The 18,133-nt window shown below is 31.0% G+C and overlaps 1 protein-coding gene across 1 annotated transcript in view; it reads left to right on the top strand.

The window, feature by feature from the left end:
* Window positions 1-18,133, top strand: part of LOC116775607 (nephrin) — a 109,767-nt gene that overhangs the window by 70,701 nt on the left and 20,933 nt on the right. Inside the window, exons 8-9 of the mRNA XM_032668528.2 lie at window positions 5,159-5,312; window positions 16,805-16,941. Of these exons, the coding sequence (XP_032524419.1) occupies window positions 5,159-5,312; window positions 16,805-16,941 (291 nt within the window). The remainder of the gene's footprint in view (window positions 1-5,158; window positions 5,313-16,804; window positions 16,942-18,133) is intronic.

The following is an 18,133-nucleotide window of genomic DNA, read 5'->3' as shown; positions in this document are numbered from 1 at the left end:
GCGTCGACTATATTTTTGGGACAGTACCATCAATTTAGGACAGCCCCCGCAGAGTACACGTGACGATATAAATTATAAAATTGTAATTCACTTTATTAATTATCACATTTCACAATAAATAATTTTTGAAATGACATATTTTTTTAAATCTATTCTTCATAGAGTTTGAAGTAATAATAGATTTATAACTGTTGTAAATCAGCACTTTTGTGATAGACTTCATTGAAATGTTGAAAATAACTTATTTCACACAAACCTTTTATATAATTTCATTGAAAATATTAATACTTAAATTTGTGTAACACATACATTAATATATAAAGAATGATTTATAAGATAAGACAAATTAAATAAAGGCTATAAAATACATAACAGTTTGAAAGTTTTAAAACAAATAATATAATAGTTCTGTTATAAAAATATTCGGGCGATATGAAATTCCTCCCGACAGAGCTTTCGTTTAGTCTGACAGACGGATTGTCAGACTTTGTTTATTCCGTCTGTTTGTACGTTAACTTAAAACAATTAAAACAAGTCATCCCGAGATCCAAGTTTATAGCTCGCGTTCACTATTGGATTAAAATGTTAATAGTTACAGCGGTTAAGATATAAATAAGGCATTTACTTTGAACAAGTTTACCTGCGGATTTATGACGAGTTTCAGAGTTCTTGAATACGGTTTAAACATAAAACTCAATGCTGTTAGCGCATTCACATCCTCACGTATGAATACATTAATTTACTAATGATATTTGTAGTCCAAATTGTAATCAGTGACAGCATAATGATTTTATTATTGTGATAATCAAATGATCTAATCGTTTGAAATTTAAGTCTTATATCTTTATTACAGACCATAATATTACATTTCTTTTAATTTCATAATAAATTTTCGTTTCAAACATTATATGAGTAAAATTAATCGTTGCTTAATAATTATCAACTTTAATGTCGTTTGTAATGTTTCGTTTTGTTTATGATGTCACTAAAATAAATGAATGTGAACTTTTCATACGGAACACCGTCCCAAACTGGACGGTTTAGTTCGGTTAGCGGGCTTATCCGAGCTCAACCGACTCTTTAATCACGTCAAAGCCATTTAGTTCCGCTCCTGTATAACTTTATTGAGAGCTTTTTTATGGGAATTTTTAATTATAATTTTAGTATTTCTTATTTGAAATACGTAAATTGGCTTAGGATAACTATCGCGTAATTCGAAATCATAAGTTGTATCTGGCAATTTTCTAAATCATATTACAAGACATATAATGCAAGTCGCAAGACCATTAAAAATTTACCAACTACGTACAGGTTATACATAGATGTATTTTAATCATATTATTAGAGTGTCGAATATAAACAATGTATTATTCTCATTTTAATGATGGGGGTAACCTAAAAGTTCCTTTGTAGATTTACGGAACAACAGTACATGATCGATGTATTGTACAGCTATTTGTCATCAAAGTAACTGTCCTCGAACTCCTCAATAATAATCGGTGCATTTCCGTATATTCTTATGAAAAATGTTCTCTTTTGCGCTAACTCTACGGCTTAAATAATTTTATTTCACACTGAGAAATGGTTACCATTTATAGCACTGGTGTTAAACTAGAGGAATTTATCGATATTATTTATTGAAAGAAATCCAATACGGATTTCAGCTCGGTGATATGTTGGGCTTTTAATTAAAACTATTGCAGCGTGCTGGTGCTGTAGGTGTTGGATTTAATATTGGCTATTTTTGTTATTCACTTTCACAGAATCTTGAGACGTTAACGTCTTTTTTCAATGTCCCCTCGTGTTATAAAAGATTTTATTACTTCCAACACCCACAAAAGAAAAGACTTCTTTATTTTAAGTAACGTTCCTACCTTACAAAAGATAAGTTCTATTAATAAACCATGCTAGTTAACAAGTATTTGTTTTAATGGACGATAAACAAAGTCAGCGACGTCCGACGCGAATACACAACTACCCTCGCTGACCGTCGCTACTCGACCCGAAATGTACGGCATCCATTATTGATATCCATTTAAAGCTTACCTCAATATTGACTCACCGCTGCTGACTTTGGGAGGCGAATTTATCTTACGAACTTTCAAAGCGATGTAACGTAAGATTTATATACATTTAATCACGTCTTTTCTTTCCAAATTATTGGTGAGAAAAAATATATGATATTTATTCGTATAAAATACATTTTTATTTAATTATCTATAATCACTATACATTAACGATAGCTGTATATCTTGTTTGATAGGAGACTTATGTATCATACTTAATACATAAATACATCTTAATATGCAGATAAATTTATTAAATGATTTGTCAATAATAGACGGGAATTGTACAAAAATCATTTATAGTATCATAGTTTATTTTAATAAGAGTTTTAAAAACACGGGACTTGTTTCTTTTTTTTTATATTTTATCAATACATTTTTAATAAATACACAAATTACTTTTTCCTCGACTATATAGAAAAAGATTATATCTTATTTTCATATTTGTGATACTATTTATTTTATATATAAATTTAAAAACAAGCAATAAGGCTTCATTACGAGAGGAGATGTCTACTCATTTGTGTTTTACCTAGGAAATCTGAGAGCCACTTTAAGGTAAAACGTTGGTCGGAATTTCGTTTGTGCAAATTAGGGACAATTTGCCTTCTTTTGCTCACAGACTCGAATGTAAAAAGGATTGTATGAAGCCCAATTAAAACTGGAATGAAATAAATGAAAATATAAGAAAAGGCGCTCCTAAAAAAAAATCCACAAATATATTTTTTTAATATGCCATTAATTCAGAAGGCAAAAACTTTGTAGCCCTTTTTGTGAGAATTACTCGGACCACCGAGTGTAAAATTTGGCACACTTTTGTACACTAGCAAGGAAATCAATATTTTTATTTTAAAAAAGCTAAATACTTACGTGAAATTTGTAAAAAAACTTGACGTCCTATATTTTTTTTGTATACAATTTCAACTCATAATTGCTATCATCGTTATTAAGACATCATCAATTATCTGATTTAGATCTCTAAAAGTACCTTGGCGTTATTTCTTTGGCATAAAACTAAAATATCAAGACTTCAAACTTTTGTAAATGTATGTCACGATGTTTGTTTAATGTCAGCACAAATCCGTTATTTTCACGGATTGTCCTCCAGAACAGTGCAGCCAAAACAAATTCGGAATTGCAAAGCTGAGGGCGCCCTCTATGAATTATTAATAATTCCATTTGATTCGGACGTGTTATTTCTCCTCTTTGCGACATCTTTCTCTTTGTAATGTAATTCCAGTAGCAAGTTTTGGCGGCAATTTTTCAAAGATTACTGGAGCGGAAGCCCCTATACCTCTCGATTCGATTAATTAAAAAAAAAAACATCTTGAATATTCGCATTAAAGCTTGGAGGAATTATTTCATGTTATGAGAGACTGTGCTTTTTAACGGGATTTGCATCTGAAAATCCAATTTCCTGCATCTTTATGATAATCCTACGTAATAGAGTGCTACTTTTATTATAAAATACAGGATGTTGTAACGCAAAATTCCATCGGCCTCTATAATTACATGCTTTGTCCCGTATGCTCGAATTACTTAGTGATGGGGACGGATTATCGATAACCATATTTATCGCCTACCCCCATAACTTGTATTACAATTTTTGGCTTGGTCCTTGTTTCTTCAGTATAATCACATTAAAGTCGGATATGTATTTGTATAGATCATTAGGCCTACTATAATTTCGATTACATTATCAATTTTACCACATGAATAAAAACATCGATATTTTGCTGTCACTAGCAATCGCACAAGTGGTAGAATATAAAAATAAACACATTACCCCACACTGTCGTACATGTGGTGTCATTTCGCAAGCCTGTATTAAATTATAACAATTTAACACACTGAAGCTATTACTATGATGATGTAAATCACTAAACGGTTACTACACACACACACACACACACACACATACACATGTAATTACTACAACTTATTGTTACAGGCTAACTTCAATTTGCTAGAGTTCAAGGTTTTTCGGAGTCTAACTAAACTAAATGTGATTATTATTAGCAGTTTCAATTCGTAATGTACTTGAACTGCGAAAAAGAAATCCTCTCTAAAATAGTTAAAAATATCCCACTTACGTGCCAGTAAAAAATCTATAAAGCGGGCTCTATGTTACAATTTTATCTTTAAAAAAATTCCTCGGTATAATGTAATAGAGGTTAATGAAGTAAGGGGACCTTTATATAATATTTTCTTTGATATCCGATATAATGGAATAAACGTGTTGTTTTCAAACTTACAGAAATTTCAATTCTGCCTTTATAATATTATATATTCGTAAAATAAATAATTTTATTCTGCAGCGAACATCTGGCGCAGTGGTTAGACTACTTAAATTGTGGTTACAACGTTCGAGTCTGTCGTGGCGTTGCTCGTGATAACTCGTCTCTTCCAGAAGGAAACTAAATCAAGAAGATTTTATAATAAAAATTATATGTAATTCATTTATATATAGACGAACAAATTCATCTTCATATGAAGTCTTAAAAACATTTATCCTTATAAATGTCTCATAAAATTTAACACAAGATAAACTCTCATACAAAAATATAACAGGAATCCAACTTTCAAAGTTAAAGCATGCGATAGTTTAAAAGCATAGTTTTATTACTTTCATTTAGCTGCTAAACGAATTTCTCGTAAAATATTCGAGTCGGGAAGTTCTTTTGGAAAAGATTCTGTTAACTTCAGCGGCCTCTTGATGAGTTTTTGATATTTTTTTATTGTTTAAATTTTCATCTTGATTGTATTTTTGTCAAAGAAACTCGCGGTTCTCGGGACCTCAGAAGTTTTGTATCAATTTATGATGAGATTACTCAACTTTGAGAAGGACAATTTCGCGGAAATTTCACGGGGCTTCAACAATTAAAGGATTACCGAGTTTGTGGTGTTTGGGATATTTTTTTAATTAATCCTGTATATTTCGTCCTTTGAGATAAAATATTTGGAGTTTTATGAGAGTTTTGTTTTTAAATATTTTTATAGAAATTTGTTTAATTTGTTCAATAAAATGTCGTCAGATTTTGTTAACTCGATTTCAATTTTATAGTTTACACTCATACAATATTTTTTTCTAGATCCACCTGGAGCACCATATATTGAAGGTTATGCAGAGGGCGAAACTGTTAGAAGAGGACAAAGTCTCGAGCTGGTTTGCCGGAGTAGGGGAGGGAATCCGCCAGCACAGCTGATATGGTACAAGAACGGCGAGCAAATACGAATGGCATACAGGTTAGCTTATAGATATACACACACATATAATATTTTCATAGAATTCGAGCTGACAGAGTTTCCGTTTAAACCAGGACAAACGGAGAAACAATCCAATTAAAAGACCAAAAATAAAAATGCAATACACGATAAACCATATAAAAACTTGGAAGATACAACCCCATTGTCCTCTAACCTCCTCCTCCTGCCTCCTCCTCATGTTCCGAGCCCCCCACAGACCCGGCAGGCCCCCGCAGACCCCCGCAGGCCCCCTTTCACGATCGTATTAAGCTGGCAACAGATACGGCGTATGTCCCCATGATTTATGTAGTACACTTAATGCTGGGAAATGTTCGATAATATAATATCGATAAATCCCATATCAGGCTCGCGGCGTTGATATTGGTTTCCGTTATGTGTTATTTCAATTTTTCATTTCTATGTTTATGCTATACATTAGTGTTGAACATTGATCTGTTTGGACAATTATTATTTATTTAATTTTTGTCAATTTCTTTGAAGAAAGCATCAAACAGACAATTTGTAAAATTTTATTTACCATGGCCACCAGTTATATAGGTATTTTCAAACTATGTTACCGTCTCGCGGGTATTTTTTGCATAATTCATAAAGAAAAATGGCCGCTCATTACCATTTAATTGACTTATAATTGTTAAACACACAAAAGGACCGCTATCGCCTATTTTACTTCTTATTGCATACATTCAAATTTAAATAATGTATGCAAATTACAGCGAAACCGCATAGCCGATTCACTTGAAAATAGCATTTTCTAAATGGCCTCAAATTTTCATACAATCTAACAAAATTCATGTGATCGCTTTACGAAGTACGTTATAACAAAAATTTATTCTCGACATATTAAAAATATTCTATTCTTTACTCGACTGACTGACTTTATCGATAATATTTTGTTTTGTTTCCGTCACTTATAAAATTGTATTAAGACGCGCCTACAGAAGCTGATTTATGAGAAATGCATCCTACCAGTAGTCCCATATACGTCTTATTTCCCTTTAACGCAATATATTTTAATAACGTGCTATAAAACAAATAGCTATTTTATTTTATACTGAAATGAATACAGTAATATTTATGAGCTCTTTCATATAAACGACTCTATTTCCTGAGTCTTATGCTATACTTAACTATATTGTTAAATTAATTTAACTACATTCATTAGATGGAAATAAAAATTACTATAAAAACTCATAATCAAAGTTCGCGATCCATACCTAGCTCACTTCAGTTTTCAATTGAACGCGTCCGCAATTTGGGACGATTCTGTTAAACGGAGCGGTTTTATCGACAATCGTTTGCACAACACTATAGTTGATGATATTTTATTATTTTCTTTTAAACTTACCTGAATTTTTTACCCTCGGGCTTTCCAATCGATCCCTGGTTACATTTTGATTTATCAGTAAAATGACAAATGTACATACGTGCACATAATGACTGTTCTTTTATAAAAAATATATAATAAATGAATTAATAACAAGCTGATGTACAAACCATTAAGAACTTTTTTATAATCCATCGCTTTCAACTTCCGAAGAGTCCAAGTAAAAAATAAAACAAAAGTATTACATATTCAAATAAATGCAATTCTATACAACACAATCCAAAGCACTCATTTGCGAGCGTTATATTCTTAGCATAAAAACAAATTCAAATATCGTTATACGAATTAAAAACATAATATAAAAAATTAAATAATTACCTAATAAGTCGTTGTAACGATAAAAATATAAGGCAATTCCGTTAACGCGATAACGAAAATGTCGTGAAAGTAATTGTGAGTCGTATATCGTATCGAGCGTTTTCATTTCCGTTCGGGTCACCTAATGCGATTAGGACGAAAAGTATTGCCGCAGCCAGATCATTAAATATTTACATTCCAATAGAAATAAATACTTACACACATTATAACTAGACTTATATAGATTTTGTATACAGTTAGTCGGATCAATTTGAATAAATAATAGAGCCAAGTCCCTGTTTTAACATTATTAATAACAGATACAAGTTACTTTCTAAATTATTCCATGTTAGTGAATCTATTTTGTGTTGATAATATAAAGGCTGGATTAATTCTCACTTAGAGTATCTAGTTAGGACTCTATAGTCTAGTGTAAATAATGTTTTCAGAGAACGTTATTGTATATATTATATCGTTTAAATATAATTTAAAAATAAATCAAAGCAAGTGGTACAGGATATATTTAATGGCAAATAACGTTAGTAATATTTTTCTATGAAAATAATGGATTGACATTCAAAATACTTCCGTTTATTTGCTAAACTAGCGTCTTTTACTTGGATTTCTTTTAGATATGTGTTGTTGAAATCTATTCTACTTCAAGTTTAAAAGCCTAAACCGTTCCTTCACTGCAAAAAAATATTCAAGCCATAACATCAACAGACTTAGGATATTATTTAACTCACTCTGTGTGAATGGACCGCGCCAGAGGTTTTAGTTAACACTACTGATACACGGTATGTCAACAGATTTTGTTTACTACAAATTTTTGAATAAAAATCGACTTCATACCACCGGTGATTTAAATGTAATATTATATAGAGTTTTTCTGCAAGGTTAATTTTATGAAGAAATTTAAATAATTAGGTTCCTTTGCACAGATACTCGCCTGCAGTCTCATAGTGAGACTCGGTAATTAAGATTTAATCGCACTTCCATAGAAATGAATTCGCTTTGAGCTATGGGAATTAAATTTATTTGAAGGGTCCCTTTGAATAAGTTTTTTAAGATCAAACGTGGCTAGGAAGTTTTTTAGTTTTGTTTATAAATGGTATTAATGAAATCTCTGAATGGTTTCAAGATAAAATCTCTTCGTTGTTTATGTCTTCATATAAAGTTTTCTGCGCTAAAAATAAATAAATATTAAAACAGCTCCATTGGCATATTCTAAATTATTTCTTTGGCATATATTACATAAGAAAAATATATCGAAATTCATTAAAATGCGGCCAGTATATAAACGCTCGTAAAACCGTCAACGGTCCATTGTGGGTTGGTATTACTGCGATATCGACTATCGATAACCCATTACAATGTGGCGCATCACTAGTGATGCATTATATTTCTTTTCGGTACTGTCACATCCTTATGTAGGTCATAATTTTTTTTTCGACCATACTAGTAATTTTGTTGTTATATTACAGTGAATTTTCATCACTTTTCATTTACGATTTGTTATTTTTGTTTTAATATATTAATGTTTATTTTTCTTTTTCGTTTTTCACATGTTCACGTACATCATGAGACATTATTCCATGATAATATTTAGGTAACTGTACATATAATTTTCTTTTCTTTATTCTATGTCAGTTATTGTCATCGTAGTTATCTCATCTGTAAACGGAGACTAGACTGTGTAAACAGATTAATATATATATATTAGTTAATATATATATTAGTTAATATTTGGTTCAATTATTCCGCTTGGATTATTCGAGGCTTCAGCAGTCTGGTGTACAAGGTCGTTCAATTAGGCTGACTTTTAACATCCAATCCAAAAAGGTTGTTCAGGGCGAGTGTTTAACACGTCAATGAATCTTAAATTATTCTATTATAAGGTAATTTGTTTATAATAATAATATCGTATAATTATTGTACAACTAGAATATCGTTGAAGAATTTCTAGATCACATTTTATTGACCGCATTCCTGCTCGTCTACTTATAAGATAAATTCATTAGTATGAATGTGCTGTGTATATTATTATGATTCTACGAAAACCGATACCAAAACAATTATAGTAAATCACTCAGACTAAGCTTTCTCACGAGGACCTTGAAGGTAATCTTTGAACACGTGAAGGAAACTGGAGCCAAAAGCTAAACTGAAATAAATTGATATTTCAACAGAGCTTCTTAGATGTTTTTATGAACGAACAATATTTTGATTTGATTCGATTTGACACAACCCTTCAAAACCTGTCTGACTAGTTGAGCCGTAACACGGATAAACATATGTATGTATCTACATTTTATTTACAAATTTTTTCTCTTTTGGGAAACATAACTATTATATCCATAGTCAGCGTACATATGTTGTACACAGTGTCTGTAGACCACAAACTGTTTGAAATGCCTCCGTCAAATTGACAAAGGGCTGATAGTTATCGGTTGGAGGCTTTGTTTATATCGTATCTTGGCATATTATGTATGTTTTACATGAAACCTAAAAATATTATCACCATCTATTACCTTTAAAGTAATTTCAATTAAATTCTGGAATATATTAAAGGTACGGTGTACTAGTTCAGAAACTCGCAACCAGTCAACCAGCTCTCGATGGTACAAACGACAGGTGTATTTATCAAAATGATAAATGTCACAATAAGTTAGACATACTTTGTTGGAGCTCTGCTTGTTTGACTTTACCAAACCTTACTTTGAATTAAATTTGTAATAAAATTTAAAATCTATATATATATATATATGAAATCTTTAATTTTAATATATGTATATATGAATATAAACTTCTTACTTCTAGAAAAGAAATGAAATAAAATATAATATTGAAGTCTTATCTGGAAAATCCTCAAGTAGGTTAATATAAACTCTCAATTCTACAATATCTCGTCGTATATATTTTCAGGTTATAAATAACTTCTGTTACTTTATTTACGTAGTGTTTTTCTGATTCGATCAAACATAATTTATTCATAAAAGGCTTTAAGAAAAAAACTAATTATATTTTTGGAATACGCTATATCAATTTTTTTACTATTCGAAAATATTTTATTCTATTAATCAAAGCCTCTTTTATTATTTTTACTTCTACCTTTTTTCTCTATGTTGTTTACGAAATTATCATCGTCGCAAGAGTCTTTGCAGACTCGTCGTGAAGATCACGTATCAGTGGTCCGTATACATGATGACTTTCTTAGGAAGATAGTTGCAGTGTTTTCCTTTGCCTTCTGCACCAACACTTTTTGGGGCTATTTAGACCCCAAGGGTTGCTGTAGCCTCTTCCAGCCAGTTCCCCGGCTGGGCTTGTGGTTATCCCGCCACTGATCGGTGACACCGTCTGTCAGTGGTGTCTAAATACCCTTAGAAAATACATATGACTCGGAAAAGATCAGGTTGGTACTTGCCAGGATTCGAACCCGCGCCCTCCCGTATGAGAGGCGGGCTTTTTAACCTCCAGGCCACCACGACTTATTATGAACGAAAATTTCCTCTTTAAAGTAAAATTTTACTTACATCCGAGACGTCATCGTAATATATGTATAAATATTAAACACTTACGGAAGAATGATTACTTATTCTTATATGATATATTGTTGGAGCAACAGTTGGTGAATTGTCTTGACAGTTAGATTATTTATTATACGTAATATACTTTAAGTATTTAAGGCGATAACTTTATGGTATGATGTTCCCTTCTAAGGTAACAACCTTTCTCATAATAAATCGTATTAGATTTGTGATGAAATTGGAAAAAGGGGTTTTAATTGATTGTACTTCTTTAGAGTTTGGCGACTTTTATATGCCGTTAAGAACAGAACGTACATTGCTGTGTGTTAAGAGCACTAAAATTTATAATACACAAAAATTATATATACATATATAAATAATAAACCCAATAATCTGTTACGTCATATTTTTTTTATTATCTATGTGAACACAAAAGTGTGTATTCTAAGTTAAATATCTTCCACACATGTGGGTAATGTCTCTGCCAAGGCATCTGATCATACTGATGCTGCATGTGCAAACCATATCTTTGCAATGTAACCCAGCCATCTCAGGGGCTACGTTTAACATAATCGTCATGAAAATCGTTCTGTCGCATTCAGCGGCATGACAAATGGTCAGCGGATTACTCTCAGGGTCAGAGTTCGATTCCCGGGTTAAGCTCCGAATTGTAAGACGTGACGGGACAACCTTTATTCATTTTTTATACTTCCCCGACGTTATGTTAGTTTAGGCTGAAAATTGTTGTTAATATTTTTACTTCTACAGAGCGCTAGTGTTACATAGAAGGGATTCCTGTTTAGTATAAATTTAAATTTAATTAATTCGCTTAACTTAAGTGCCGTAATAAAATCATGTCGAGTAGAATGTCGTTCAATTTTGGCAATAATACTTCAAAGCATATTAACGTGTAGTATCTTATGTCCTTGATATAATATGAGTGGCTTAAGTTAAGTGAGTCAGCGATGTTAAATTTAAATAACTATAATATTGTAATACATTTTTTTTTTATTTAAATTCTTTGTCATTTTTTATGGCATAAAAGATAATTAAAAAATATTTTTTGGAGTATTTTTATTAAGTTCAATTAAAAAGTATGACATGATTGAAGGTATATCAATCAGAGTATTCTATGTCCCATGACATCGCCCGTTTCCTGTGACTTACACCACAATTGTAATAGAATACAGGATGGAGGAAAACGTTTTTCTTTGTAAGACTACACTGAAGCAAAATTGAGTGAAATTACACTCGAGAAAGCGACGCCGGGGAAAAAGTTTAATGGCTGAATTGTTCTAGGAATTATTTCGGATTATAGTTTAAATTTTCCACTAGGTGCGCTGTAAAAGTATATTTAGTTTTAAATTTTCTGTTGCTTTTATAGAGATAAGACTTTTGTTGTCTGATGAATACATTTTTAACACTAGCTGTCCTTCGCGACTCTGTCTAGAATGCGGTTATCAGGATTGAAATAAACGACGTTTAATATGTAACGCTAATGCTTAGTAGTCCATCTACCAAGTGCTTATTATGATAGGAGATCTTTATTATATGATTTGATAATTAATTTTTCTAAACCGCATAAATTTCATCTTATCAAGATGTTATAAAGGAACTACAGTACCTATTTATATGAGAAAAATATGTACATCTCGAAATAAAATGCTTTCATATTTCTTGAAAGCAATCACGGAGGCCGGTATTAATTTTTTCACTGTACCAAATGACAATTTGAATTGTCTCCATTATTACTGGCTCAAAAATAATCTGGCATGGAAATGATAAAATAGTTGGTGCGAGTAACCTTGGAGAAGTTTAATATTTCATGCAGCCCGAGTTATAGCAACCAGAAGTTTTCAAGTGCCATAAATCTTGGACGTTATACAGATGAATTTCTTTAAAATCTCGCGTGGATTTGTTTTTTTGGGTGGTAAGTTTTGTGGTTATAGTATGTGACAAATGAACGCGACTAGTTTTTATTGACTGCTCTATCTAATATTTGAATGCTTCCCACTCAGAAATAGGGGTTATTCTGTTCAGAGTACTCAAAGTCTAAAATTTTATATAACACACTTATCATGCACTTGCACAATTACAGTCAAAAGTATTATAATTTTAGCAGAACCAGATAAAACATTTAAAGTTGCTCGTTCCTCGTCAACTGATAAAGTTGAAACTTTAAGTGCAATGAATAATTTACTTACTCATTCCATTCATATATACTTTAATCAACTTCTTGAGCAAATTTCTTAAATATTTTGAAACTATTAAAATTTTATTTATATATAAAATCTTTACCGTTATTAAATATAACGTATGAGACAGTTGAATTTAGCAACTGTTTAGAAAGTCTTAATATATTTTTCAATATTATAAACGCTCTCGTTATAATAATCAAAAATATGATTCTCGTTACTTAAAGTCATTTACTTAATAGATATAACATCAGAATTTGAATGCTGTGTCATAAATGTTAAGACGTTAATATCCTTGAGAATAGAACATTAACCCATGCTTCAAAGCGTTATATCACAGACAGTTTACTCTTAAAAACATTCTCAGCAAGTCGAGATTAAGTAATAAATAACGCCTCAGAAAATTTAGAGAGAAATTTATAATAGTCTTAAGACATAGGCGTTAGCGGGATTTGTATGTTGGAACACGTTGCATAAGTAATTAGATAATTTATAACAATTTTCCGTACCGACTCGCAATTAAGACTATTTTTAATATCACTCAGACGGTTTTCATATCCTTTAATCGCCAATAATTCTAATTTAACACAATAATTTAATGAACACATTCCTTACTTGTGTGACATTTACTCAAAGTCAAATTTGAATAAAAAACTATAGGCTAAAATTTTACTCATCAATAAGTCTAACAAGTTACAAAAAACATTGGATGATTCCTCTGGCGTTACTTTAATGCGTTTATTCTCATTTATTCTCTCAGACAAAGATGCATTTTGTTTATGTGAACATTTATTAAAGACAAGGGCGAAGATGTTTCTTTAAACATTTTTTCCTAAATTAAAACTCCGTGGAACACTGAAAATAATTTATGTACGTCTATTAGTCTAGTTAACGTCTGCCGAGTTGATGGGTCCCTTTTATGTGCATTAAATTTGAATAGAAATCAAATTTGTGTAGCAAATTAAAAGTACGTTTATCTCTTCCTATATAATATTCATTATAATTTATTATAAAATTTCATACAAACAATGGCAGATAGGTCAAATAATTTCATATTTAATTGCGGCATTCGCTTCCGCATTCACTTAATCCTGTGACAGCTGCCCGAATATCATTTCGTAAAATTGTTATACAAAGTGTTTTAATATTATTATAATAGATATTATACGTTCGAGTGGTTTCCAACGGGTTGTCCGAAAAAGTCGGCGTATCAATCAACAAAGTTTGGACGCTATTATTATGCCATCATTCAAATCTATTGTAGCTCTAAAAAAGGATGCATCATAAATACATCGTTAACGGAAGATCGTTTTGGCAGTACGCTGCGGCCTCGGGATCTTGAGTAATCATTTTAATATTATCTGTGAGGTTTAGTTATAAACGGAATTCATTTTTCTTTCCAATCTATACCGTCTGTATAACTCTGTCCATTATAAAAGTTACGCCCGTGTGTACTACAGAGAAGCGAAATTTTCATTGCAATAGTAAAATTTATGTATTAGACTATAATATATGGTTCTATGAAAAATATTAACCGCTCATATCTTTCTGTCTGATCGTCACTAAGCCATCATATTTTACATCATATTTTATTCCAAGTCGGAGTCTAAACGACAGCTATCAGTCAAACAAGCTTTTTATGAAGGGCCGAGATTGGATCTCAAAGAACCGTTTTTAGACGCGGAAATGGAAATTTTAACAAGAAAAGATAGTTCCATCGATACGTCTAAATCGTTATTACTTTCTCTCTTGTTTATTGAAATGAAAAATATTTTTTTCAACTTAAAGAGACGTCTTAATCAAGATTTTTCCTGATATTTTTTTTTTTGTATTTCATTAATAGTAATCTAAATAAAATGTATAAGGAATTTCAATTATCTTAATTATTATCGTCCAATGCCTTCTGTTACGGTGCCTGACTTTTGTGGGAAAGTATTATTGTCGGGACCGAGCGAAGCCAAAAAACGGTCATTATACAATATTATAATTCAATACTTATGTTTTACTTCGACAACTAATTGTACCTTTATAAAGCTCTTTAATTTCCTTACATTCACATTCGTCCTATTCCTATTGATAACAAAAAGTAATACGAATTTATAGTAGTTCTTAAAAAAACAAATTCGAAATTTCTAGATTGAAATTTAATTAATATTATTTATCATATAAATAACTTTTCTATTCAGTCGTCACTAACGCCAGTTCTATGTTTGCACGTATGAGTATGTCAAACAAATTGTGTCAGTAGCGAAAACTAGTAAACTGTGCTTATAGTTACAAATGCGATGCTGTCATTCAAAGCATCGGATTTAGGAAGCAACGAGATGGATGAACGTGATAAGAAAAGGTGGAAATAGATCTGCCGGGCCTGTTAGTCATAATGGAAAATCGGTCTGTATCAGTGGAACTCACCTGCACCAAATCCACATGCTTCCAAAAAATATTGACTACAATTAACCTAACTCATTAAAATTTTCTTCCAAATTCCTTTCTAATTTCACCATGGTAAAATCGTCAATATCATTTCATTTCCGATCGTAAATCTATATAGATTTCAAAAGATTTCTTCCGCTGTTTTCATAATAAGACCGAGGCACTGTATTTAAAATATGGGCTCAATAGTAGCGTTAAGGAACACAAGACCGATCGAATATTCATAGCATTCAGGGTTACGGCGCTTTTTCGGCTCTGAAAATATGTATTCCTTTGTCGGGAACAAATAATTTATAGGGGCGTTTAAATATTATATTTATAAAGGAAACAGATTGTGAAAAAATTGTAATGTTAATTTATATTCGAAAGACTATGTGTTGTACATCATCGCTTGTGATAAATTCAGTATATATTTTACTATCAAATTAAATAAAAATACAATTTTCTTAACTTATTTAAATAAAACTATACGTTCGAATATTTATTTATCATTTGTTACAAACTTATTGTTATTTGACGCAGCGCGAACTAACACAACGCTTTAAAAAAACTAAAGTATAAAAAAGTAAGAAAATTCGGTGACAACTTTATAAATATTAAAGAGGTTCCTAAGTTTGGGGTCGGCGATGAATAAATTTAAAAGAAATACATTTTAATAAAACCGTATCGATGTCACATTATGATAAAATTATAGTTTACGAGACTTTTTATTAGTAAAAAGTCATGTATGATGTATCCTACAATAATAACATGCTTAAGAGATGACTACTTTAATTCATTATTACTGTTGGCTAATTTTCAACTATGCTCTACTAATAATATTGTGAGGACATTTGGATGTATGTATTTTCGTCGCTCTTTCATTTAAAAATGACGAAACTAATTTTGATGAAACTGTAGTAATGTAGCTCAAACATGTCTATTTTATTTAAGTATATGTTATGACAATTTATCTAAGAACCGAATTCCAAAATCCACACGGACCAAGTCGCGGCCATAAACTAGTCATATAAAAGTAACATTTCACTCTCGATGTATTGAAAAACACATGGATGTTTTAGAATAATTTAAATTCAAACCTAATAATATATACAACAAAAACATTTTCTAAAGAGCCATATTTAAAGCCGCTCCTAAATGAATAATTTTTTGATACCGCCAACCCTATTTAATAGAAGAGGTAAGCTAACTTTATCTGCCACCAAGATGAAATACACGAATGAAAGTAATTAAGACTTCAAAGCTGGAGTCAACCTTGTGAGTTGAGGCGATCGTTTTTCAGTTTTCATGAGGTTGTCTTTACAGTTTTGCTAGATTTAAATTACGCGCTATATATCAAATTGAAAGGTTTAATAAATTAATAGAAATAATGTTGGGAACTTCGTTGGGACTTTTATGATGTTAATGAAGTTTTTATTTGAAAAAAAAAAAGTATCGTAAATTAAATATTTTCATCCTGGTATAGAATTTAAAGCGTATGTGACTTTAAATTTGCTTGTCTATTTGTAAATGTTTCTTAAAAACTACTGTCATTATTTTTATATTTATGTAGTAGTAATAAACATTAATGTATTTTGTGATAATTGTTATCATAACAATATTTTAAGGTTTCACTGATATCAAATTCTGTTTCAGGACAAGCGGCAGGATGTCCGAAAACGTGTTGTCTTTCAAGGCGGATGCGTCTGATAACAAAGCGAGATACACTTGTGAGGCTAAAAACATCATGATAAGCAACACGCTGAAGGCCGAAATAGATCTCACTGTTCTATGTAAGTATATATAAACATTTGCATATTGTCTCTTAGTTTGAGTGAAGTATGTTTTAGTAAAATAAATAATATATATTTTTTTGGTATTTTTCACGGAAGTAGATGGAAAATTTATCATTTTATCCAGGAAATACGATACGATACAATACGAGCTTGTTGTTCCATTACTCGTAACGGATTTCTAGAATCTAAAACTGATTAAATCAACTGAGAGATACAATAATTGGATAGAATAACCGAGTATATTTCCATACGAATTTATACGTCAATATGTCTGTACCTTTGAATGCTAAAATTGCTAATAGAAGTGATGTTTTCATACAGAGGAAAACGAATTTCAGTACGAATATAATTTTTCAAAATTTAGAACTAATATCCGGAAATTAAATTATGAAAGTAAATATGAAAATGCTAGATTAAGTCCAAAAGCACGAAATCACAGATACATTCAAGTTATAAAGTAAAAAACATGCGCAACACAGTTCTATGTTAATTTTGCTAAGGATTGCTATCGATATATTAATTAAAAAAATAGTGACCTTGTATAAAATATTAAAACTCTCAAAAGGTCTATTTACGTTAGTAAAAATGTTATGTACACACAATTTCACAACGCCCTACGAATACAAAAATCCTTTGACAAAGCAGCTAGTCAAACAGGGGTAGTCAGAAAATAAAATGTTTCAATGTTGGTGCAAGCCATGAGCGATTCGGTGTGACCGACTTTTTTTATATAATTTCGATATTAAATAGGTTTTAGAGATCCTTTTTGTATATAAAATCCTATCTTGGTCCACTTTGTAAAAAAGATAAGCAAGAAAATATTTAATATCATTTAAGATTCGAAACACAGAATCGGATCAAAGTGTTGTTTAGTTTTATCTTACAAAATAAAGGTGATTTGGTCTTGCCCAGTCCCACGCCAACCTTCTCTTTCTTATTGTTTATTAAAGAAAACTTTGCGTCCCATAGGTAAATACAAACGAAATGCCTTCGGATTCTGAAATACTTTTTCTCGACAATTTGGGACTCTCAAAGGTCAAAGGGATTTGACTTTGAAGGGTTAGCTCGATTATGGAGTTTGTTATATAAACTTGCTGTTATTTAACGGGTTAAATTAACCCTTCATGAATCCAATTTGAAAATTTTGTGATTTGATACGTATCTCAAGATTTATTGCTGAAACTCAAAA

This window comes from Danaus plexippus, chromosome 27 (genome assembly GCF_018135715.1).
Source record: "Danaus plexippus chromosome 27, MEX_DaPlex, whole genome shotgun sequence".
Taxonomy (NCBI): domain Eukaryota; kingdom Metazoa; phylum Arthropoda; class Insecta; order Lepidoptera; family Nymphalidae; genus Danaus; species Danaus plexippus.
The sequence above is the reverse complement of the archived record's forward strand: the minus strand, read 5'-3'. Positions and strand labels throughout refer to the sequence as shown.